Source organism: Candoia aspera, chromosome 2, assembly GCF_035149785.1.
Source record: "Candoia aspera isolate rCanAsp1 chromosome 2, rCanAsp1.hap2, whole genome shotgun sequence".
Classification (NCBI taxonomy): Eukaryota; Metazoa; Chordata; class Lepidosauria; order Squamata; family Boidae; genus Candoia; species Candoia aspera.
The window spans coordinates 63,420,181-63,444,618 of NC_086154.1; the positions used below are offsets into that span (position 1 = coordinate 63,420,181).

General features: G+C 39.2%; 1 protein-coding gene across 1 annotated transcript in view; it reads left to right on the top strand.

Annotated features, from left to right (window-relative positions):
* FANCD2 (FA complementation group D2) overlaps positions 1–24,438 on the top strand; it is a 49,521-nt gene that overhangs the window by 18,987 nt on the left and 6,096 nt on the right. The window contains exons 17-38 of the mRNA XM_063292010.1: positions 568–675; positions 1,628–1,737; positions 2,022–2,082; positions 3,415–3,534; positions 3,898–3,971; positions 4,069–4,212; positions 7,274–7,374; positions 7,801–7,916; positions 8,782–8,890; positions 10,044–10,145; positions 11,009–11,121; positions 11,787–11,933; positions 12,549–12,665; positions 13,891–14,019; positions 14,148–14,266; positions 14,576–14,686; positions 14,938–15,065; positions 15,521–15,620; positions 17,028–17,150; positions 19,093–19,186; positions 22,403–22,474; positions 23,566–23,604. Of these exons, the coding sequence (XP_063148080.1) occupies positions 568–675; positions 1,628–1,737; positions 2,022–2,082; positions 3,415–3,534; positions 3,898–3,971; positions 4,069–4,212; positions 7,274–7,374; positions 7,801–7,916; positions 8,782–8,890; positions 10,044–10,145; positions 11,009–11,121; positions 11,787–11,933; positions 12,549–12,665; positions 13,891–14,019; positions 14,148–14,266; positions 14,576–14,686; positions 14,938–15,065; positions 15,521–15,620; positions 17,028–17,150; positions 19,093–19,186; positions 22,403–22,474; positions 23,566–23,604 (2,337 nt within the window). The remainder of the gene's footprint in view (positions 1–567; positions 676–1,627; positions 1,738–2,021; positions 2,083–3,414; positions 3,535–3,897; positions 3,972–4,068; positions 4,213–7,273; positions 7,375–7,800; positions 7,917–8,781; positions 8,891–10,043; positions 10,146–11,008; positions 11,122–11,786; positions 11,934–12,548; positions 12,666–13,890; positions 14,020–14,147; positions 14,267–14,575; positions 14,687–14,937; positions 15,066–15,520; positions 15,621–17,027; positions 17,151–19,092; positions 19,187–22,402; positions 22,475–23,565; positions 23,605–24,438) is intronic.

The window sequence follows — 24,438 nt, forward strand, 5'->3', positions numbered from 1 at the left end:
ATAAACATTTAAAAACAGCATTTTTTATTTCAGATACTAAAAAAATCTTTAATTCTAACTAGTTTTGTGGTAGCCCAAAACAAATAAGCACATAATCCCTTCTAGCTCTCTAATACTATTGCATATTTCTCACTGATAAAAAAGGTAAAAGAAAAGAGAATGATTGAATATAGTAGGGGAATTATCAGTAGTGGAAGATGTATGAGATTCTTTGAAAAGGGAGGATCTACTTTTTCTCTTATTAGAATCTCTATGTCCCATTAACTTATTTTTCAAAGCAAAGATCTATATCAGTTTAGGCATATTTGATCTCTAAAGTAATCCTGAGTATGAATTTTTGCCACAAGAAAGTAAGATGGATATGCTAGATCAGAGCATTTATTTGTTGGAAGAATCTCACAACCAGCTGGTACTAAATTGGCAAACTGGCCATGGCAACTAGGCCATTGGTCCTTCTTCTGCCCATCTGTGACACGAAGGAAGCTCACAGAGGTGTTTCAATTTATCTTCTGTTTGCTTGCTGTACTCCCGATATTCTAGAGTGTCCTGCCTGACCTTTCCTTTCAGAGCATCTTGGACTATATGGATAATCTTGGTCCACAGCAAATCCGGAAGCTATTTTGCATTCTTAGCACTCTGGCATTCAGCCAGGGGCACAGAAACAGCCACATCCAGGTGAGTGGGCCATTGATAGCTGGTGTTAGCTTTACATGGTAGGCCAGACTAATAAACTAACGCCCTATAGATCAGGACTGCTTTTATTGTAACAACTATAGTAGCAGAATCTTGTAAGTCTGAATGTGCTTCCCCCCTCCATCGCTTTATCTTCCTGCGAACTAGGGAGGGGCTTGTCCGAGGCATTTTCTCAAGTTATTTTCCTGACCTGGGTTCAGGCCCCACCTGTCTAATTATTGCCTTGGTAGTGGCTCTTCCTCCTGTCCTACATGGCCATTCCCTACACCCTCTACACTGGAGACCTTGGAGCTGGTTCTCCATTCAGTTATAGAGGTCTAGATGCCGCTGGCATCAGAAAGATTCGTGTAGGTGTAAAGCAGTTATTCAGAAAGTTAAAGCAGTTATTAAAAATTTAGTGAATGTTGCTAATAATTCTTGATTAATATTTCTTTTTTCACATGGCTGACTTTCTGTAAATCCATGGGAAAATTGGAGCCACGTAGAATGTAGATGTTTTCCAAATTCAGCATAACATATGTAACTGAATGCTAAGTTGCCTAAATAACCAAAGTGAGATTTTGTTTATTGTTTGAGAATCCTTGGGATACCATCTGTGTATTTCCTTTCAGATATTTTTGCCTCCTTGCTTTTATTTCATTCTTGGTTCTAAACTTTGCAAATACACTTTACATCCAAAGAATAATCTCCAACTATAAAAGCACTGTGTACTGTTGTGTTGCATCCCAAGGGGGAAATGATAGCATTAAAATAACTCTCAGGTTGTCATTGAGGGATTTACAGAACAGAAATAAGTATTGTTTCTTTTTGTATGGATTGATAGTTCTGTGCTGCTACTCTTATTTAGGCTTTACTTGCAATTCAAGAGCAGTACCTTTGTCTCACATACTTCTGGATGCCACTTTTTGTAATACTTAGTTTCCTTTCTGTGCAGGATGATATGCACATGGTGATTAGGAAGCAGCTCTCTAGCACTATCCCTAAGTATAAGCGTATCGGGATTATTGGGGCAGTTACCATGGTTGGCAGTATGGCAGCCAAGAGGTGAGCAAGCAAGCATCGTGTGATGATGAGAGGACAATTATAGAGGGACTGCAGATCATTATACTATCTAGGAACATTGTTTTAGAATTATAAAGATAAGAAGGTAAATTGAGTTATGAACAGTATCAATGAAATAAGAATATAAGGGCTTTTTTGCACATTCATTTTGAACTCCCCAGCACAGCAGTAATTTTCCAGTAATTCTCTGGTTCAGACTAAGAAACAATATATGTGAGAGTGTGGTTGCATCAGACATCATTAATTAATATCGTACCTAATTTCAGGAGCAAAGAAAATGGGAAATTGCTGGAAAGGGAACAGCTGAGCAAGGAACAACACAGACAGGCAAGTTGGGTTGTTTCTGTATAGTAGATTTCTAGTGCTACCAGGGAATTGTGAAATTATTCTGTTTTCCTGTCTTTAGTGAGAAAAAAATAGATGGGGAAGGATTTATCCCCCATTTTTTCTCTGTTTATCTGTGCTGCAGATATAGGCAACTCATCAGCCACATGCACACACATCCAGCCCTATTTTTCCAGCCCCCAGGGCACCCTTAGACTTCACTCCTGAAATTTTGGGGGCAAAACAGAGTTTCCCTGATTTGTCACAGCTTGTACAAGTAATGATCAACCATGATTCAGTGTTACATGGAAACTAGATTATTGTGAAGGAAAGCCCAGTGAAAGGGTCAGCAGAATAAACTTGGGAGTAGATGAGTGGGAGTTCTTAGAGAAGCTGGGATATTGGTGAAGAAAGCACACAAGACACTAAATCTTTTTAAGAAGCAATTTCTTCATCTGGTTGGTTGCGTTTCTTAAAATGTTCAAAAGGAAATCTGCATTGAGTAAAGGGGGGTGGGGGTTTGTGCCTTTTAGTTGTTGATTCCTGGCAACTGTCTGGACCTGCAGTTTTCTTGGCAAGGTTTTTAGAAGTGGTTTGCCCTTGCCTCCTTCCTAGGGCTGAGAGAGAGGGACTGGCCCGAGGTCACCCAGCTGGCTTTGTGTCTAAGGCAGGACTAGAACTCCCAGTCTCTTGGTTTCTAGCCTGGTGCTTCAACCACTATACCAAACTGGCTGCCTTATAGGTATATTTGCAGACATCACAATTCCCCTTTGACATTATTGGAAGAGCCATCAGTCAAATGCTGGGGCTCAATCTGCCTGTCAGAGAAGACTGTGGATAAGGACTAGAGAACCTGTTGGCACACCAGCCCCAAGTCTGACATAAAATTTACTTCTATAGTCATCTGTAATGGGGGGGGGGGTCATGACTGAACCCTCACCCTTTTGTACTCCCCACCCCCCATGCAGACCTCCATATAAACCAGCACTGGGAATGTAGAATTTAGAGCTTCTTTTTTTTTTAAACCTCCTGTTTGAACTATTAAAATATCTCCCTTCAGTGAAGTAACAGGGATTGGGATAGTAAAAAGAGCCTATATTTTTAAAAATTAGAACTCTTTAAAAAGAGTCACATTTAAAATAAAGACTGTTCTTCTTTCTGTGGCCAATGGACCATAATTGTTTGGAAATGCATCTTCCTGAGGACATGCTGATCCAGAGTATTTTCCACTTGCCTGATGCTGTTTCAGGTAATCTGGAAAGTTGCTCAAAGTGTGTGGGCTGAATCTGTGTCATGTGCCTAAAAGCAAGCACTCTTCTTTTTCTTTCTCTGCAGATTATATCTTTGCTGGAGCTTGTATTCTCCTGTTGTGGGCAGGTTCCTCATGCCTTGGCTTTGTACTATGATGAACTTGCCAACTTGATTCAGAAAGGAAATCTGGATTTGCAGATCCTGGTAGGATACAGAGTTCTGGGCTTACATCCATTCCCTTATTATATTGCATAATCATGGCCAACTCTTAAAGCAATAGTGCCTTTTTTCAAGCTCACATGGAATCTTTTGAATCATTTTTGAAACATGCAGAGCTATTGATTAAATATAATTTGATATCTTCCATCTTTTATCATGTAAAAAGTTACAACAACAATTTTTGGAAGAGTACTTTGCATCCCCATTTGGAGCAGCATAGACTTACAATAAAGCATGTACAGTACTATAAATCTGAAGAGAATAACTGCCTCTAAGTAACTTTCTCTCCATTGTTCTTCAACTCCAATTAATCTGTATGTGGAATTGCTTTTTCTTTTTCCCCTTCAGGCCTGGATTAAGGACTCTGTGGTGAAAGACTTTGAGAGAGATTTTGTCACAGATCTTCTCCAGATAGAGGATAGGTATTTCCAAAAAGTACTGTTCTCTCTCCTGAAAATACATAATTAAATTCAGTATTTTTATATTGAGCTTTACCGTTGACATTTGGTTTCTTTCCAGCACCTTCCCATTCCCAGTGAAAGCTCTATATGGCTTGGAAGATGGTGAAAGTGAGGGGGCTATTGCTATTAACTTGTTGCCCCTGTTGTCCCAGAGCTTCTCCGAGGACTTGGATGTAGTAGCTGTGGAAAGCAAGGACAAAAGGTCAGAGCTGCCTCATTTTTTTACTCACACGAAATGCTAGACCAGTTTTCTTGAACCTGGTGCCATCTAAATGTGTTAGAACTCTCAGACTTCGTATCCGACATAGTTGAGAAACTGTGGTCTCAACACATTCAGAGGATACCAGATTGGGCAGGTGATGCCAGGCTGTGCAAGAGTGCTTATGCAAAATCCTCTTATGAAAATCAAAAGTGTTATATTTATTTTCCAAAATTACCAGATATTTAGTGAATGAAGAAAAAACAATAGCCATTTTGCTTTAATACCTAGGAACAATTGGAAGTTGGGAAAAAAGAATTGCAGTCACACAGTACTCCTTCTCAGAACAGGTCCCAGTTCTTTGACAGCTTGGATTCCTTATTCAGGTTTTATTTATTTAACTGGAATGAATTCTTGTTCCCAAATATGGCGGCTCTTGGCCTTGGGAACATGGGAAGATAGGCAAGTTAGTAGAGGCAGGAGGAAAAGTAAATGATACAATAATGAAAATGTAGGCAAGCTTCAAAACTTTGCCAAATTTTACATAGTAGGATGTGCATATAAAATATAGAAAGCTGCCTCATACCAATCAGACCATATGCCCTGGTCTAGTTGGATTGGCAGCAGTTTTCTAGACTTTCATGTGGAATCTATCCTGAAGATGCTGTGCTTTTGTCCTCTTTTGCCACAGGGACTGCATTTCTTTGTTAATTCTGTTTGGTTGCTGCTGTTTGATAAATATTGTAATTTGTGGGTAGACTTTTCACTCTTGCCAGGTTCTTGCAATCCCTGTAAAGGTACATGTTTCTGTGCATGTCTTAAAAGTGGAGGTTTGCTGATGTGAGGAGGTAGTTCTCAACTGTTTCATCTCCTGAGACCACAAACTAGTTGATTTCTCTGGGTCATTTGTAGGGTACCTCCAAAATTAAAGTATTATACCAGTCTTCAAAGTGAGCACTGAAAACTATCCCTGTTTCTCCCTCCCATTTATGGACCTTATGAAATCCAAATCACTCTGCAGGGTCTTGGATGAAAGATGTTCTTGTAAGAAATTCAGTATTTCAGCTCCCCCTCCCCAAAATTGTGCACAGCCTATCTGACAGGCAAAACTCTGCATACGTCTATAGGACTTCGGACCCATGTAATTCAGCAGAGCAAGCACTTTTCATCTGGATATCATAAAGTGTGAAGTATATATCAATGAATCAGTGTGGTCTTTCCGGGCCCCACTTTCCAACCTATATAAGATCGTTATTAAAACCTCTCACCAGCCATCCATGTGGACCCTCACATTACCTGAGGCTGGTTACTGCTTTAAGCCTCACACAACTATTTCTGTCTGCCCTGACCTGACCTGTCCCTCCACTCCGTTAGCCTTTCTCTTACCAACTGAATTTGCTGACAACTGTTACCACAAACTCAGTAAACAGCAATACAAGTTAAGTTGCATGCGCTGTTGAAGATTTTGAGCCCTACACAGCTCTGAAAGTACTCTTTTATCAATGAACATGTTTCTTGCTTGACTGCTAACTGAGAGCATAGGACAGTCTTTCTCAACCTTTTGACCCTGGAGGAACCCTTGAAATATTTTTCAGGCCTCGGGGAACCCCTGCACATTCAGGCTCAAATGTTGGCCAAAGTTACAGAATTATTATATTTGTTTCATGTGTAGGCCTGTATATATGCATTAACAGTGTTCTTAAACTAAAAATAAAGAATGAAAACCTCTTTAATGTGAAGTTGCCCGAATTTGAAATATTTTTTAAAATAAATCCTGCTCTCCCAGGGAACCCCTAGTGACCTCTTGCGGAACCCAAAAGTTCCATGGAACCCTGGCTGAGAAACCCTGGCATAGGAAAATGGCTGCAGCACTTTAGAGACTGGTCACAAAATGGACTCATACTTCTGCAGGCCAAGTTGCATGTGTCCCAAAGTAAGACTTTTTTCTCTAGAGCATTATTGTCATGAGTAAGGATGGCGAGCAGGGGGCTCCCTTCCAGACTGTTAAGCGCATGCGTAGCACTGAGGAATTGGTGAGCCATTCCAAGAAGCACAGATTGGGACCACCTTAACCTGCGGGGTTTATATGGCTGGGTTTTTCCCATGCTTGTTGTTTGTTAGGATTCCTGTTAAGTACTAGCAATAAACATTAGAGAACAGTTCCCTGTCTCAGAGTGTTTCCTGGGAGTCAGGACATCAATCCTAACAAACTGAACAAGCGTTGGAAAAACCCAGCCATATAAACCCCGCAGGTTAAGGCGGTCCCGATCTGTGTCTCTGTCATGCACTGCCTACCGCAGAGTAAAACACAGACGCTGATTCCTAGGAGAGCAGGTTCTGGTTTATTTCATACGTAGTGTCAGTTGCGAAAAAAGCTGAGAGTGAGAGGAGCGCGCCGGTGCGGGGTTTAAATACCCCGCGCCGGTCAGCGCCCCCTCACCCTGGGTTACGTCATCCCCCCTTTGTCCTGCATGCTGTCTTGCCGGTAGGTGAAGGGTTGCGAGGCCCCAGCTGGTGCCCCGGGATCGCCCATCATCGGTTTCCTCATTCAGCCGGTGATTGCTGTCAGCTGGGCGATCTCCGTTGCGCTTGTGCTAACAGCTTGGGTGTGCCTCGCGATCCGCTTAGCCTTTGTCTTTTCTTCTTTCTCCTTTATGAGCTGATGGCTGCTTCCTCCGGCTAGAGTCTGTGGCTGTTGTTGTGCGTGCTAAGCTTATCTTGAGCCCCTTCCTCTGCTTCCTCGTTATTGTCATGTGTGCCGTTGTGCTGATGTCTTCAGCTCAACGGCACTCATGACAGTCTCTTTGAATGGCTGCCCAATTCCTCAGTGCTACGCATGCGCTTGACAGTCTGGAAGGGAGCCCCCTGCTCGCCATCCTTACTCATGACACTTGTTTCTCTCTACCTTGGCAACTTTAAGATGTGTGGGCTTCAACACCCAGAATTCTGGGAGTTAAAGTCCACACATCTTAGAGCTGCCAAGGTCGAAAAACGCTGCTCTAGAAGGATTCAGCACCACCGTCATGCTTTAATTTCTCAAGGTTTCTCTCTCTCCACTTCCTAGGCTGGTGTCTCCAGTGTGCCTGTCGCCCTTCTTCCGACTGCTGAGGCTCTGCATGTCAGAACTGAATAATGGGAGTATGGAGGACATTGATGCCTTGTTAGGTACAGGATATGGACAGTTATCTCTGTCTAATTTAACCCACTGCTATTATTTGGAATATTACAGGTGGGATACTGATGCAGAACAAGGAGTGGCAAAACTGGTATTCATTATTTGTCTAATTGGTTCCATTTTAAGCATCACCATCTGCTAGACTGAAATACAGTCTGCAGTAAGTGTATTTGTTTATTTAATATATTTCTATACTGCTCCTGCTGGAAACACATTTTGAAGCAGTTTCCAACAAGGTTATAACAGCCAACACAAACCAAAACCTATTCATTAGAAAGTGGGGAGAAAAGGGAAACAAACAGAAACCATTAATCCAAAATTCATACAGGGAAAAATTGTGAAGAGAGAGATCAGTTAAGCTAATAAACGAATGAGCTTAATAAGGAGTGAGTTTCTTTTATTGTATTCTATTACAGTGTGTCCTTTATATCTGACCAGCTTGGAGGTAGGAGGAAAGGCGGAGTCCTTGTCGAAGCAAGAGCGTGACTTCCTCTGTTCGCTCTTATTCCATGCCGTGAACTGGTTCCGCGAGGTAAGCGGTGCTCCAGAGGTCACTCTCACTCTCCTGGTTAATAGGCCAGATGCCTGTCTGACAATCATAATCTTTCCTAAAGTCTAATAAGAATGTTTCCCTTTTGAGAAGTTATCCTAAAAGGAAAGGCTTAGCTTAGCTAAGCATAGTACTTTTTTCTAATTGCTCTTTTCATGTTCAGGACTACAAATATCTGAATCCTAGGTTTGTACATATACAAAGATTTATTTCCTTACATACACTTCTTTCCATATAAGCACTATTTGTATCAGAAACAAGTAGACAAATACAGTATCCCTCCAGGTTTCTTATCTTTCTCTTTTTGTTGTTAAATGCTGCCACTACTTCTGAAAATATTTGAAATTTCAGACTATTGTTTAATTTGATATTGTTATGTAGTAGTTTGGGGGGGAGGGAATCCTGAATCTTTAAGACTGGAAATTGCCATGCTTATGGATGGAATTTGCAGGTGCAGTATTGATTATTACTTTATTATTTAAAATATTGACAGGCTGTGTTTTATTTATTTATCTATTTATTTAAAGGATTTATAGGAACTCCCAAGTCATAATTTATGACTCTGGGCAGCTCTACCAATAGATAACCAATGCAAAAAACCATAACCATGCATATATAGCTAAGGCTGAAAATAACAACCACTCCCTCTTACTGAAGTTTTGTGATACTGATCAGCAACTAATTTTCACCAGGACCATTATTTGGAATTGCATTAAGGCTTGAAAAATGCTATTTCTTATTATATTGTATATTGAAAAATCATTCCAGTGTGTTTGGGAACTGTCAGAAAAAATGGTAAAAAATGTTAAGAAAAGACCCTAACCCGGTCTTACAAATGTGTCTCAAGGTTGTGAATGCCTTCTGCCGAGAAGAAGACCCTAATGTAAAAGGAAAGGTTTTGACTCGGTTACAGAACATTACTGAGCTACAGTGTGTACTGGAAAAATGCTTAGCAGGTAAGCTTGCAGGATTAAAGGTGTAAAAGGCGTGCAGGGAGAGATAATAGCCAATTTATGCAGGATGTTTTACACTAGGAAGCTTAAACTCAAAAGCAGAGACTTTGTTATAGATGTACAATGGCAGGGGAAGAATACTGTTCTAATTTTCTTATGGCTACTTGATTGATTGTAAAATCCCTACATAGAAAGTACATATAGGAATTAATGTGCTAAATATGTCTATGTCACACAGTTAACATGTGATCATCCTGAGATATATGTTTTAAATATTGCAAGTAGTTCTCTGGAAAAGCTGTGATTAACTTTTTCAATACAAACTGTCCTGATTTCCTTACACAAATGCAATATATATAGGAACCTTGTAATACAGGTAGTCCTCACTTACTGATCATTCATTCAACAATTGTTCGAAGTTGTGACAGCACTGAATGAGTGGTACTTAGAGCCGGTCCTCAAAGTTCCAGTTGTTGCACCACCCCCGCAGTCATGTGATTGCGATTCGGGTGCTTGGCAACCTGCTCTTAACTTACAATGGTTGCAGTGCCCTGCAGTCATGTGATCTCCATTTGTGACCGTCCCTGCCAGCTTCCCACAAGCAAAGTCAATGGGGAAGCCGGCAGGGAAGGTCACAAGTCGCTCCAATAAGTCCTCCTGGCCTCCCTGCACTCACGTGGCACCCTGCTTCGCCCAACCTCCCTGCGCTTCCCCTGGCCTCCCTGCAGTTGTGCAGTGCCACACCTTGCTTCCCCTGGCCTTCCTGCACTCACGTGGTGCCATACCCTGCTTCCCCAGCCTCTGCACTTGTGCACAGCTGGCACCTGGCCTCCCCCACCCCTCTGTGGCACCCCACCCCCCAGCAGCACTGTGCTTCTTACCTGGGACGCCTGCTGCTTCCTGCTTAACGACCCATGCACCTGTTGTTGCTAAGCCATGTGGTCATGTGACATTGTGCTTTATGACCGTATCACTTAGCAACAGCAATCCTGGTCCCAATTGCCATCATAGCCCGAGGACTACCTGTATATGAAACTTAATCTTGTTTGTTTGTTTGTTTGTTTGTTTGATCTAATTTGTCTCCTCCCATCGGGGGACTCTGGGTGGTTTACAACAATAAACATATCAATTGGATTGCTCTTCTTTGGTTTTTCAGCAAGCCCTGGGTATGTTCCTCCTCTTGCTAACTTTGATTCTGAAACCTTGGAAGCTGCACCTCTCCTCAATACCACTTCTACCACCAAAAAAAAGAACAAAGGTACCACCTGCAATTCATTAAACTGTTGTTTTGGTTTAAGTGTAAAAATAAGATAAACAATGGCTGAGCAAGAATTTTAATTAAATCCTTCTTGTATTAAAGGTTTCTTGTACATTATTGCTGTTTGATAATATTGGCAATACTAAATCATCATTTATTGTAAGTGGGCAGTCAAGCTAATTTTATTTCATCTACTTCTCTCCTTGCATAACTCAAATTAGCTTCATAAATATGAGTAACATTAACCTCAGTACATTCCCCTCCCCCCTCGCACCCAGTTGTGTTTGCACAACATGAAAGAACTACCAGCCTGGTCAACAAAATCATCTTTGGGTGTCAGCAGTGCATGAGACAGGTGGGGCAGTCATGCAGCAGCCATTTTTAAAATCTTCTCAGCTGCCATAAAGTTTTGTTGCCGTTCCGGCCTTTTGATTTTTTTTCTTTCCAGAGAGATTCAGAATCCAACAAAGTAAACCCATGATATAATGAGCAGTCATGGGGACATGTGTCTGAAAAGCTGAATAAGGTTTGTCTAGCCCTTCTCCACATGCATAAACTGTATAAGATACTAGTTTATGCGTGTGGAGAAGGAACACGCTTACACTTACATTTGTGCAGAAGCAGCAAGTGTCCATTGTCCATTTTCTCTATGGTTTGGGGTAAAGTCTATTATTGCCCGAGTTCGGTCAAAAATTACATTCAGCAGACTTTATCTAAACATATGAAATCCACTGATGTCTGTTAAAGCAAGGCTTCATACTCAAAGACAGTACAATGTATCTTCCTCTTAGTGGTTCTCTGTTTATTTTAATCACCTCTGAAACTGGCTTGCCTTTGTTCTTGTAATCCTTTGCTTTTTTCAGCACAAAAACGGCTAAAACGGGATAGCAGCAAAAGCAGCTTTGGAGACAATTCACAACTGGATGAGAACACGGAAGTAGTTCAGACTGATGCTGAGATAAGTCAAGGAAAATGTGTATGTCTCCTATTGAAAATACATTATGTTTATAAACTTGAAGTATTTTAGGTGTCTTTCTAGAAGTCTGCGGTTAGTGCTGTTCACTGTTGTTTTGTATCTCTTACGAAGATACGATAAGCCAGAAGCATCTACTGAAAGTTGTATAAGAAATTACGCTGTGCAGGCCAAGCTGGGTAATGGGATCTTCTCCGTTGGTAGTGAGATCGGATAGAAACAAGAGTAATATACTTTCAGATTCTTAGCAACCACCATGGTGATCATTTGCCTGAAGTTTTTGAAACTCTGAATCAGTACATGTAGTTTTATCTTATTCATTCATCTGGATGTGCACACAAGCAGTGTATATAGATCATCCCAGTAGGGAAAATCAAAGACTAATTAGCTGAAAAGCTCAATTCTCAAATTCTTTCATTTTTTCATTCAGTCCATTTCATCGGAACATCTTTAGTCATTATTCAAGAAACATTAGATATTGCAGTGTGCGCAGTTCTATCTCTTTATCAATGCTACAAAGTTAGAAAAGCAGAATTTGCACAACCTGCATGCACATAGTATCAAGTATGCTAAGAACCAATGCCAAATGTGGTGCCACTTTTGCATCTGACTGGCAGCACTCTGTTTATATCATCATCTTTTGAGGGGATTTCTATTTCTCTTTTTAGAGCTCCCCAGAAAAAGATCCAGGAACTCCTTTAATACAGTTGCAGAGTTACAGTGCATATTTCCGTGAACTAGATTTGGAAGTTTTTACTATCCTCCGTTGTGGGCTGCTGACCAAATCTGTTCTGGACACAGAGATGCATACAAAGGTAAGTAGACTAATGTGAAGGTGTACCTTTAACTTAAGGATGAAGAACCATGGGCAAAACAGAGTTTTATAAGTTAAAACCAGCATTTCAGTTATAAGCAAGCACATTTAAGAACTGAGGAAAGTCATCTTGATTATAACACAGGGCATGGAGACCCTACTCACAATGAGCATTAAGTATATCCTGTTGGAATGTTTTGCTGCAGATTCTTTTTATGTACCAAGTTCTGTGCTGTAGTTAGCTTTAATTCTGGGTGGTGATACTCATCTACTGTACAAGCTTTTTCTGTTCCTGAGCTCTGCTGGCTATATCTTTCTGTTTGAATTTTTGGGAATAAGTCACTGACCAAGCAGCTGATCTGTCTTCAAAGGAAGAAGAATGGATGATACATTAGGATTAGTTGCTGCAAATGTTCAATATTCCTGCATATCTTTGATCTAGCTAATCCTGTTGTTGTTGTTAACAAGAGGATTGCAAACACTTGCCCTTTTTCTCGTGGTTTAGCATTTTAACAACTTTGTTTAAATGTCTGAAGGATCTAGAGTACAGTACTCCATTATATATGACTTACTATGAACACTGAAATTATGTTGTATTCTTCGTTTACAATACTAGACCCGTGAAGTAGTGCAGTTAGAGCCAACTGAGCTCCTGTTCCTTTTAGAAGATTTGTACCGTAAAATGGAACATATGTTGATACCAGCTCCTGCAAAAAGAACCCCTTTCCTAAAGGTATGTATCATGGGAATAAGGCGTTGTGGCTTTAAGCAGGGGGATTTTATTTATTTATCGTATTTTTATCACCACCCATCTCCCTCATACAGGGGACTCTGGGCGGTTCACAATAAAACAGTTTAAAATTAATAAAATCATAATAATATCATTGATCTACAAATATCTATATCAATAAATAAATATAAAATGTAATGAGATCCGAGTAATGGGAGATCTAGTACCACCCAGAGGGGATGTTAAGAAATTCATCTAAACAAGAATTTTTAGAAAGCAGAAGCAGAAATAATGATAAATTGGGAGACGTCAGAGATACCGGGTAAGATGAATTAAAAAGCAAATCAAAGTAAATGAAATGTAGATGAAGATGAGTCCACTTATCTTACTAGTTCCTAGTATAGCAACAATTTAGGATATTTTTACATGTTTAATGTTGAGATTAGTAGTATTTTTTAGGATCTGGAAAAGTTTATAATTGCTCCAGAGTTAAGATCTGATGCATTTTTGTTGCTTACATTGTAATTATTCTTTGAAATTATTATATGCATTTGTGTGTATGTAATACATTCATCTGTTCTATGCACTTTAATTTCCTCCTTAATTTACTGGTTTTATTAAACCGTATTTTGCTTTGAGCGCAAGCCATATTTTTTCTAAGTTGGTGCTCTTCCAACAAGATTCGGTGATGTGGTCTACTTTGAACTCAATGATGTGCTCAACTTTGCAATAACCCTTTGCTGCATCCAGTTCATATTTCAAACAACATTGTGTTTGCTGAATGTTCATTGGTGGCAGGCTTTGGAATCATAGAATCATAGGGTTGGCAAAAGCTGTTTAGGCCACCAAGTCCAACTTCCTGATCAGTGGTGGATTCCGGATGAAAGCATTTCCATGCACCTAGCTTTCACTTGAACACATGTGAAGTGTGGAGCCCACCACTTCATTGGGTAATTGGTTCCACTGTTGAACTCCTGCACTAGGAAGTTTTTCTAACATTCAGTCAGAATCTATTTCTTGCATTCTGGAACCAGAGAAGTTGACCTTTCAGATAGATGCAGAGTGCCAGCTTCTTTTTCAGGTGTCTTTTTTCAAAGCTGAATATACCCAGTTGCTTTTATTTCTCTTCACAAGACCTAGTTTCTAGTCCCTGATAGTCTATGTTAAAGTGTGATTGCTGCAGAAACAAAAGCATTTCAAAAAATAAACCTGGATTTTTTTTTTACAGGGAAAAGGAAATAAAAATGCTGGATTCTCACATCTTTGCCATAGTACATCTCAAGAAGTGATTGAATATGCTACTGAACTTTTAAAGCCACTGTGCAATCACATAGAAAATATGCACAACTATTTCCAGGTTCGAAACACAAATTATTTATCTATAATGGTGTTCAGTATCTTCTTTATAAAAATTAAATGTCTCTTGATCATAATGTAAGTAAAAACACTGCAACCTTTTATGCAGTAACTTATTCTTCACTTAAGGCACTGATTGCAGAGAACCATGGTGTTATTGATGGACCAGATGTCAATATTCAGGAACATCAATTAATGTCATCCTGTTATCAGCGGTTATTGCAGATCTTTCACTTCCTATTTGCTTGGTAAGTGTGTGGAATTGCAAGGGTGAGAATAAATTAACTATTGTAGGCCTTTTATTTTCTTTATAGAATAAGACTGACATGAAGCAAACCACCCACAGCATAAACTATGATGGATCTTTTTCATACAGCGAAGTCACATTTTTTTTTCTTACTCTGGCAAAGTGAGCAACCCAACTAGTGTTCATGGCTTCTTCCCTAGAGATCACACTCAGGCAAAGACACATTGAGCTTATGAGAATACTCTGTTCTTGCTGTATTAACTAGGTACTATAGCAACAAATAATTGATGCTTCTTCTTTTTTTGGTCAGGAATGGATTTTCTCAACATGAGAACCATGGCTTACTAAAAACAAGTCTGCATATCCTTGCACACAGACTCAAGCCAGGAGATAGAGAGCTTCCTCTTGAGGACCTACTCAGGTACAAGAAAAGAAACAGTCATGAAACTTCTCATATAATGCTTTTCCCCTGGTGGGATTTACTTTTATATATAGATCAAATACCTAGAATCCATAAAGCCTTTTCTTCTATGCACTCTTCCAAAAGAAGCTAAAAAAAACAACAATCAGGAACACACTATGGGACTAATTACTGAACAAGAGAAACTCTGTGTAATGTATAGGTCTACTAGTAAATATATTTTCATTTCCTTTTTCTCCTATATCCCACAGTCAGAGTTTCCAGTATTTACTAAACTTCCAGGACAACATTCCCAATATTTACTGTGCACTGATTCTTACTCAGCTTCTGATTGTCATTGCTGAAAAATCTGTGGCCAGTCAGAAAAGCAAAGAAATAGGTAACATATATAAATTCCTTTTATTTCTATTGCACACCAATATTTTGTAGCATTTTTTTTTTTTTGTATTTCTGAGAGTTTTATAACTATAGAACCTACAATTCCAACAGAAGAAACATGATGTTGCGTGTATTATTGGACACTGCTGAGAATCACTTTTGGTCATAGTGGGATATGAATGCAATAAATAAAAAGAAATAATTTATTTGAAAATAGGCAAAGTTCAATTTCCATCCTTCACAATTGATAGGTATGGTTGAAAAATAAGTATGGGATGATACTTATTATCATGTAACTGTTGCTGGGTTTCTAATACCTGAGGTGCTTTGGGCTTACCATCGTCATGTAGTGCAAGACATTGACTCAAAATCATATTAAATGTAGCAAATTTAATTTATCTCAGAACAAATCTTACTGAGCAAACATACGTGGCACTCTTTCCTGTTCTTTGACAGCTTCCATCACAAAAGGTTTCCTCTGCCAGTCTTGGATGCAGCCCAGTGGAACTCGTCAGAAGGGTCCCCAGTTTAATGATGCTCTTCACACTTTGCTGACGTAAGACTTTTTTTGCTTTTTGTGCTGTTGAGATTCTCTTTTCAAAGGCCTCACAAATAGGCCATATGTGATTGCCAATTCATTTCCTTAAAAAGTTTAAAATACCTCATTGCCAACTGCAGAGAATAAATACTTTAGCAGTATAAACTGCAGGATCTTTCTATACTGTTCTCTTAACTTTCATCTGAAAAGTATGGCAATTATAAGATTTGATAGTCTCATACTTTGATACAAGCAGCCAATGTTGTTTATTTTTCAGCAAAGAACTAAAATGGGCTGAATGGCCTTTCTTTCTCAAGCCACTGTTTGTTAAAAAATATTGTATTTTCTGGTTGGACAGTGATCTGTAAAAATAAATTTGAGTTCCTGGTGTCAGTATAGTACCAGAATTGAAAATTAAAACTCTGTTCCCTACAGTGACATTTTTTCTCATGCTACACCTTGAACAAAAGAAATGTGAGAGGCTGATAATATAGGTAGTACTCACTTAGTGGCCACAACTGTTCAAAGTTTTAATGGTGCTAAACAAGTAGTACTTACAACCGGTCCTCAAAGTTCTGGCTGTTGCACCACCCCCGGGGTCACGTGATCACCATTTGTAACCTTCCCTGCTGGCTTCTCACAAGCAAAGTCAGTGGGGAAGCCGGCAGGGAAGGTTGCAAGTTACTCCAGCAGCAGCCACCCCTGGCCCTGCTGTGCTTGAGTCACACCTTGCTGGGTGCCCACATAGTCTCCCCCACCTGGCAGTAGCTGGCCCTGCCACACTCACGCAGCATCTCGCTGGCCACCCATGCACCCTCCCCCCCGCCCCCCAGCAGCAGCTGCCCCCGGGCCTGAAATTGCTTGCATGTGCCACTGCAACCATCCAGGCACCACATCTGGCAGCAGCCACCCCAAAGCCCAAAATCGCTTGTGTGTACCACTACACTCACCCACAACACACACACCCCACCCAGCAGCAGCCACTTACCTGCCTGCTGATTGGTTGTTGGAAGCCATCAGGAAATTGCAAGGAGGTCCTCACTTAATGACCCACAATCCTCACTTAACAACAGCAACGGGGACTGCCAGGATTGCCATCGCTAAGTGATGCAGTCATGTAACAGTGCACTTTACGACCGCATTGCTTTAGCATCAGAAATTCTGGTCCCACTTACCGTTCTTAAGCGAGGACTACCTGTAAATTATTTATTCGCTTTCACAAAATTAAGAACTCGTGAATGAATGTATTATTTCCAATAAATCAGAATTTTAACTGAACTGTATGCTTATAATCATGTCTGCTACTGAAATGAAAAATATGTTTATGTTTTTCCGTTACATCGGTAAAATTTAGCATTGAGAAAAACCTTGAAACAGTCTTTCTATGTAGACATGTATAATTTTGTGAAAAATTGTTCTGTGCAGCATTTATATGGAATATACACATGATATCTTGAAAGAGATAGAAGACATTTCAAGCATTGGGGTTCCAGAGCTGATTCGTTCTTCTAAAGATGGATACTCTTCCACTTACCCTACACTGACGAGGTAATAATATCTCTAAGTGAGATATTCCTTCCTATACCTTTAAAGGTACATTAATACACATTATTTGGCCATGCCCTCTGGTTTATATATGTTGGCAAAATAATTCTTAATGTGGTAAACCAGACTCTAGGAAGGGAGTTTAGGTTTAAAGATGCTAAGGTGTTGTTAAATTCCAAATTTTGGAATATAGTTTATTTAAGAACTTTGGATCTATCATGCCTGAATTGTTGCAAAAAACAAAAAAGATGTTCTTGTTATATAGTACAGCTGTGTTCCATGTAGCAAAAGTTAACATGACAAAATGCATGAGCTTTAAGCTTTTGAGCTGGCTCTTCATCAGTGTAAAGCAAAGACTAGAAAACTTGTAAGGTGATTCTGGAATTCAGGAAAGAAAAGGGAATTGTTCAAAACATGGCAAATGAGGAAGAGATGGACGTTTCAGCCTCTCAATGGGGTCTCTGTCTAACTGACAGACAAGGAACTAAGGAATCTATGAGGGTGAATTCAAACAGCTTACAGGGACCCTTCCTTAATGTACTCACTAATAAAAAAAGGCTGCAGTTTTCTTCTTTAGTTTCCAAGACTCTGTAATCTAACCCCTTCTTCCTGGCGTTAAGTCTAATTAATTGGACTCTATGTGAATCACGTTTCCTTGCTCATGCACTGTTACAGGCTTGACAATATGATTCCCTGCACTTAAGGTTCAATTTGTTGTTTAAAAACTGTCTGGTTTTAATTTTTATATATGTATAATTTTTGTTGTACCTTATTTAATTTCTTCTTCTATTGTCTCCTTTTTTGTATTTTTGTGTTTTGTTTTCTTCTTTTTGTTTTAGCTGTATTAAAGTAAAAAAGTGAAGTTAGGTAGAGTTAGCACTACTTTTTTTCCCCTGCCCTCCTCATAAGCTGAATGAGCAAATCAAAAACTAAAGATGCATTGATTTCATCTTTGTAGAATTAAGAGTGTTTGGGGAAGACACAAGGCTTAGATGATCAAGATATTGGCAGCAGGATGGGACCATTTTATAGCAGTATATTGTGATCACAGGACATAATGCCCGAGGGTAACTGTGGCATCTGACCTTATATTGCTTTCATACACTTAGTAGACATTCTGTAAACAGTAGGATTGCAAAGTTGGCTTACATAAATAAATAAAAGTGAAAATATTTTAGGAAGCCAAATTTTCACTGACCACATTTGGGAATAAATACTTGATGGTTCTATTACCATAATAGTTGAATGCTTAGCAAGGTTGTTTACTTATAAGCGACTATGGCTCAGATTTGTTCATCATCTTTCCAAAAGTACGTGACTTCAATTACAATTGCAAGTCTGTGAATTAAAATCCTGTAAGTGCACTGAGGCTTTTCAGCTTTCTCACTTATTTTCTTAGGTCCTTGGATATTCTTTCCAAAAGCCAGCAGATTCACAACTACTGTGACTTTTGTCATGCTTTAGATATACATGCCAGGTTCCTGAACAATTTGGCCAATATGTCACCATCGTTCTTACAATAAAGATGGCTGTCAATATATTTATTAACCAAATTTATACAATAATTGAGTGTTTCTCCACGCATCTGATTGCAAGCTGAATATATGAAAATGGAAATGCTGGATAATTTGGGCTGTCCTTGACAATATTTAGCATAATTACTTAGGTCTGCTTAGCTTCATAATATGGTTTTGCTTCCTTGATTTGAATTCAGTGTCCTTACTTTGAATGATAATAACCACATGGCTTCATCTATTTTAAGCTGACTTTTGTATTTTATATAATAGCTAGTTCGAGAGGGTTCTTTTTCTCCCATTGGGCAGTTCTCCAGAAATAAATCTTGTTCGAGAGATAGATACTACATATGCTTCAGGAAGAGGTAATGTCATAACGCTGAGTAGTAGGATTAATATATTTAGTATTTCCTCACCCTTTCTTTTACCAGACAAACTTTTCCCATTTTCTTCCGTGTGATGATGACTCAGCTAGAGATTTCAGTAAGAAGCATTTCTGCTGGAACATCATCAGATTCAAGTGAGGTAATGTGACAAAATAGAACTTGGGGTTTCTGGCAGGAAATATGCATGCTATGAGTATGCCATCATTCAGGGAGAGAATATGTATTCTTTTTTACATGTTTCATAGAGATGATTTGGTATTGAAAGACAGAAAACATCTACCTGAATTTTGAATGACAAGGAACATAATATGGCATCAGTATTTGTGAACTGGCATGCATGAAAACCTGGTGATGACTTGGAAGTACTTGTTGGGAATTATTCAAATCCTTATCTGTGTATTTATAGAAAACATAATTACTTAAATATATTATTCACAACAGACAGTAACCTCATTTGAACATCCCCACACTGTGGTAGGCGAGCCAGTGTGGTGTAGTGGTTAAGACACTGGGCTAGAAGCCAGGAGTCTGGAAGTTCTAGTCCTGCCTTGGGCACAAAGCTGGGTGACCTTCGGCCAGTCACTCTCTCAGAAGGAGGCAGTGGCAAACCACTGCAGAAAACCTTGCCAAGAAAACTGCAGAGACTTGTCCAGGCAGTCTCCAAGAATCAGACACGATTGAACAGATTAAAAAATATATATTATGGTAGAGTGTTACGTGACTAAGACTGGGCTAAGTCTGAGATTGCTCATTGTCTTCACCTCAGTTTCAAGGAGATAAAAGTTCAGCCTAGTGTCTGAATCCAGCTAAACTATGTTTAGTCTTAGCTATGGGTTTTGTAAAAAGTCATTATTTCTGAAGCTGGCTTTTTTCAGTAAATGGTACCCATAGACACCTCTCTTGGTGGTGCTGTACTGTACCTGGCTTTTTAAATGACTCTTCTAATTAAAATAGAAAATAAATTAGGAGCCAGAATTCTGCAAAGCAAAGCATCAGTCATTTTCATATGCAATGATATTTTTGAGTCTTATAGGCATTTTTGGGAAATACAAATAATGGGTGGCTGCAGTCCCACGCTTTGTTAAAAACATACTGTCTGCATCTGCCCAGGAAGAAAGAGGAAAGTAACCTAGAGATATAAAAAGGGTAGCAGAATGTCTCCTCTCATTCTAACGCAAATGTATTTTGATTTTCTGTGAATATGCAAACTTTTCCAAGGCAGCCATGTTGGGAAAGTATATATCCCCAAAGACTGCCTAATCTTGTAATGAACTGTACTTAACTTAAGCACGATTTAGTGCACACATGACTAATATATGGGTCATTTGCAACTCTTGGTCATTCATCAGCCTGCATGGAATGCAGGCTTCACTCAGTTTCCCTTACTCCTAATAGCAGCAAGAATCAATGAGCTTGTTAGAGGTTTCTCTTTTTCTCTTTCTCTCAGGCTACATATCTCAGCTTGGCAGTAAATACTTGACTTGGCAGAAGATTCACAGACATAACTTTGATAATAATAATAATAATAATTTATATGCTGCCCAACCCTAGTGACTGTGGGCAGTTTACAAATTGTTAAAAACATTTAAAAACAAGGAGCAATACAAAAACAGAAAAACAACACAAAACAGAGAACAGAGATAGCAGAGGAAACAAACCTGGATGGGAACAAGGAAAAGGATGAAAAGGGGTGTCAATCATCCTTGCCAAAGGCCTGGGCAAAGAGCCACATCTTCAGGCCCTTCAAAATACCCATAAGGGAGGATGGTTGGGATCTTGGAGAGAATCACATTCCAGAGGGCAGGTGCTGCTACAGAGAAGGCATCCCAACAGGACTTCTGGGATCCCAACAGGTGGCATTGCTTGATTGATGGAACCCAGAGCATGCCAATCCTGCCAGATCAAACCAGCCAGGCAAATACTATGGGAGATAAGATTCTTATCTATGGCTATAACCCACAACAGTTGATTGTCCAGGGACTTCTCAAGGGCTTAAACTTAAAGCTTCTTCCTCCTACCTTTCCAAATTAGCAGGGCATTTAGTGGCAAGTCAGGCAGTTGGGGTATGTTTCTATAACCACCATCTATAGCCTGGGAACGGCTGGTTTCTACCTCCCCAGCCTCAAACATACACTTGCCTTTCTTCAGCAATCTTCCCTGAATAAAGATCACTGGATAGCAATCAGGTGAAAGTTCTGCCCCATATAAGCGAACCCAGCTACATGTGTTTGTGAGTGGAAAAGTGGGATGGAAGGAAAGACAACTGGGACTCCTGCCTCTATCATGGTTTTTGCATGACTGTAGAATTTGGAACTAACAGACTAATATTGTTACAGTAAAACTTCAGTTTAATGGACCATTTGGAGGGGAGCAGTGTGTTGATACCCAATGTCCTTAAAATCAGACTTCATGACAATTTATATCACACTGTCAATTTATGTCATTTGTGTAATGATGTCATTATGTGTATGATGAAATGTATGTCATTTGTGTAATGAAGTTTACATAAATTAATGTACTTAATGTAAACGTCCGGTTATTTAGCATGCAGTTAATGTAAATTAGCTTAAATGTATGTGGCTCATCTGAACTACTTTTGATTTAATGGACTTGGTCATTATTTCCAGGGAATTTCCAAATGGAAATTTTGTCTGTTGCATTCGGTTTGCTAAGTGTGTGTGTGGGGGGGGTGTCCATTAAATCTAGGTTTTGCTGTTGAAAATGGAAGAAAATGGAAGCAAATCTGATCCCATTCTTGCAGCAGCCTCAGAGGGAAGGAAGTGTGAAAGCCCACAAAATTCCTTCTCTGATGCATTTTAGATAGTTTATATTTTATATAGAAGTTATTAAAAACTAAAACTGCACAAGAACTCTGTATAGGTTTTAGCACAATATTTGAGTTGTTCTATGCTTCAACACCATTCAAATTTGTTTAGTGTAATCCTGTTGCATTCACTGGACCTTATTCCAAGATAGATATGTACGCATTTGCAGTCTTAATCTATCAACCTAAGTTTGCATATTAGTAACTCTTATGGATAACAATGGAATTTCTGGGTTATCAAGAATAGAATATTTTATTTTCAATCTAAAATTGTGGGGGTTTTGGAAAGAAATCTGGATTTGGTGAACAAACTATCAACTTTCTCTAATAGAAAAAACATGAGAAATTAAACACAGCCTTGCAATAACAACATGAAGTAAAAAAAATACATCTGTAACATTCATATGACATTGAGAGATAAAAGCTAATAGTTCCATAAATGGGGCAAGTGAGTTGCAATATATTGAAATCCTTTCTGTCTTAGACAGTTGCATGATACCCAAATAATGTCATTTTCTCTGCATTCCATAGATCCAATTAGAGAAGTTGTTACACTGGAACATGGCTGTGCGTGATTTCCACATCCTTGTTAACTTGATCAAGGTGAGTAACATTCACATTAATGTTTCTTGTGTATGAAACCGTGATTACATTTTGTCTGTTGATATCTTCACTATAGATTACAGATTTAAATACACTGACTTTTGATTTTGTAGTCCCAATGAATTGTGTTGAAACTTTCTTTTTATTCTGAATACATTACTCTTCTACCAAACTCAATGGCAACTTATTGTAGAGGCACAACAAATAATCTAATATTCTGCATGCAAGAAAGAACATAGATCTTGCCAGATTTAAGTACTGTAAGAGATTTCAACTATATGTATTTATATATTCACTGAAATTTGTGTCAGTGGACACCTTCTGTGATGTGAATGTCATGATCCTGCAAGCATCATGTTGTTGACTTTCAGTCTAGACAATTGGAATTATTTTGCACATTACAGTCTCTTTAAAACTATCCATGTTCTTTGCCTGTATTAAATTCCTGTTCTTAATTTTTTGTATAAAAATTCTATTAGTCATTTCCTTTCTTTGCCATTATCTAACAAACAACATTCCTAATTTTGAAGAAATGCTTAGTTTGTAACTGTCTTCCCTTGCTTCCTTCCCTCTGTCTTCTTTCAGCTGCCATTGCCAATACGTCATGCACACATTTGTTTATAGAGGGGGGAATCTCCAGTTTTGGTTTCAGAAGGATTTGGCAGCCCTTCTCATGTTACAGTGGGGATTTCATTCTCAGATTAGATTTGGGGTAAAAAAATTATTCTGTGCTATGCTGCAGTTAGGGTGACTTTTAGTGTGATAGTATGATTGAGAGAGAATATACTGATAGTATGGGTGAGCCCACTTCTGCTATTTTTTATGCTATTTCTGTTGTTTTTATTGTTTTTACTCTGTTTTAAGTGTTAGCCACCCAGAGTCATGTATACAAGATGGGCGGCCTATTAAATAAATAAATCACCACCTTTCTTTCAGCTAAATACTGTAGCATCAATGTGATATCTAGGAAGGAATGTGGTGGTCTGTTCTGTTCTATTCATGTTCTGCAGTAGTATTTGTGTTTTTTTTAAACTAGCACTATATTATCTTATACTTGTAATACAGAAGCTTTTTTTCCTCTCTCCAAACAGGTATTTGACAGTCGCCCTGTACTCAGTGTTTGCTTGAAGGTGAGTAAGAATCACATGATAAGAGAGACAAAATTCAGGAATTTTTTTTATAGCTTTTCATATACAGCTGCTCTGAGTATCGATGTCCACAACTTCTTCATGCCGGTGTTGTTTTGGGGATTACCTTTCACATCAGCGTTATTTCCCTAGGAGAAAACTGGAATTCAAAGGTAGAGGATCATAGCTACCATTGAGAGGGAAGCATTGTGACTCTGCCTTCTGCTCTACTTGTTTCTGGTTTGGCTGTTATGCACTATTTTTATTGGTGGGTGGGTGTACACATGGATGCATATTTTAAGTTACATATAATTCAGATGGGCTCCAACCTAACATGCTTTTCTTAAAGGCTAAATTGTCTAATTTTGCCATTCCTCAAAGTGAACTCTTCAATGCTGAACAGCTGTAGCTAGGTTAGGACTTCCAGAAGCTTCCATTCTGAGGAATCCACTTGGTTCTGAACCTTATTTCTATCAATAGTTATTACAAAAAGGAGGGGGCGGCACAGATTATTTAATGAGAGATGCTGATTACGTGAACTTGGTCATACAAGGGCTTTCCATATCACTGTCTGAACCTAGTGCCCAGCACCTGAACCTGCTCACACAACCTCTCCCAAGTGTACTATCTGTGTACACAAAGATTGCAGAACAGAAGACTGTTGATTATACTGTAAACTTTGAGTAGGATTCAGTAAACCTCTTCTGTCAGCAAAATGAGAGGGTGAAATGATGGCCCCTCTGCTTTTGCTGCCTTGTATACATTGAAAATCTGCTCCAGAAGGTGGAGGGGGATATTAGTGGGTATGTGGGTCTGCCAGGAGGGAGGACAGTAGGC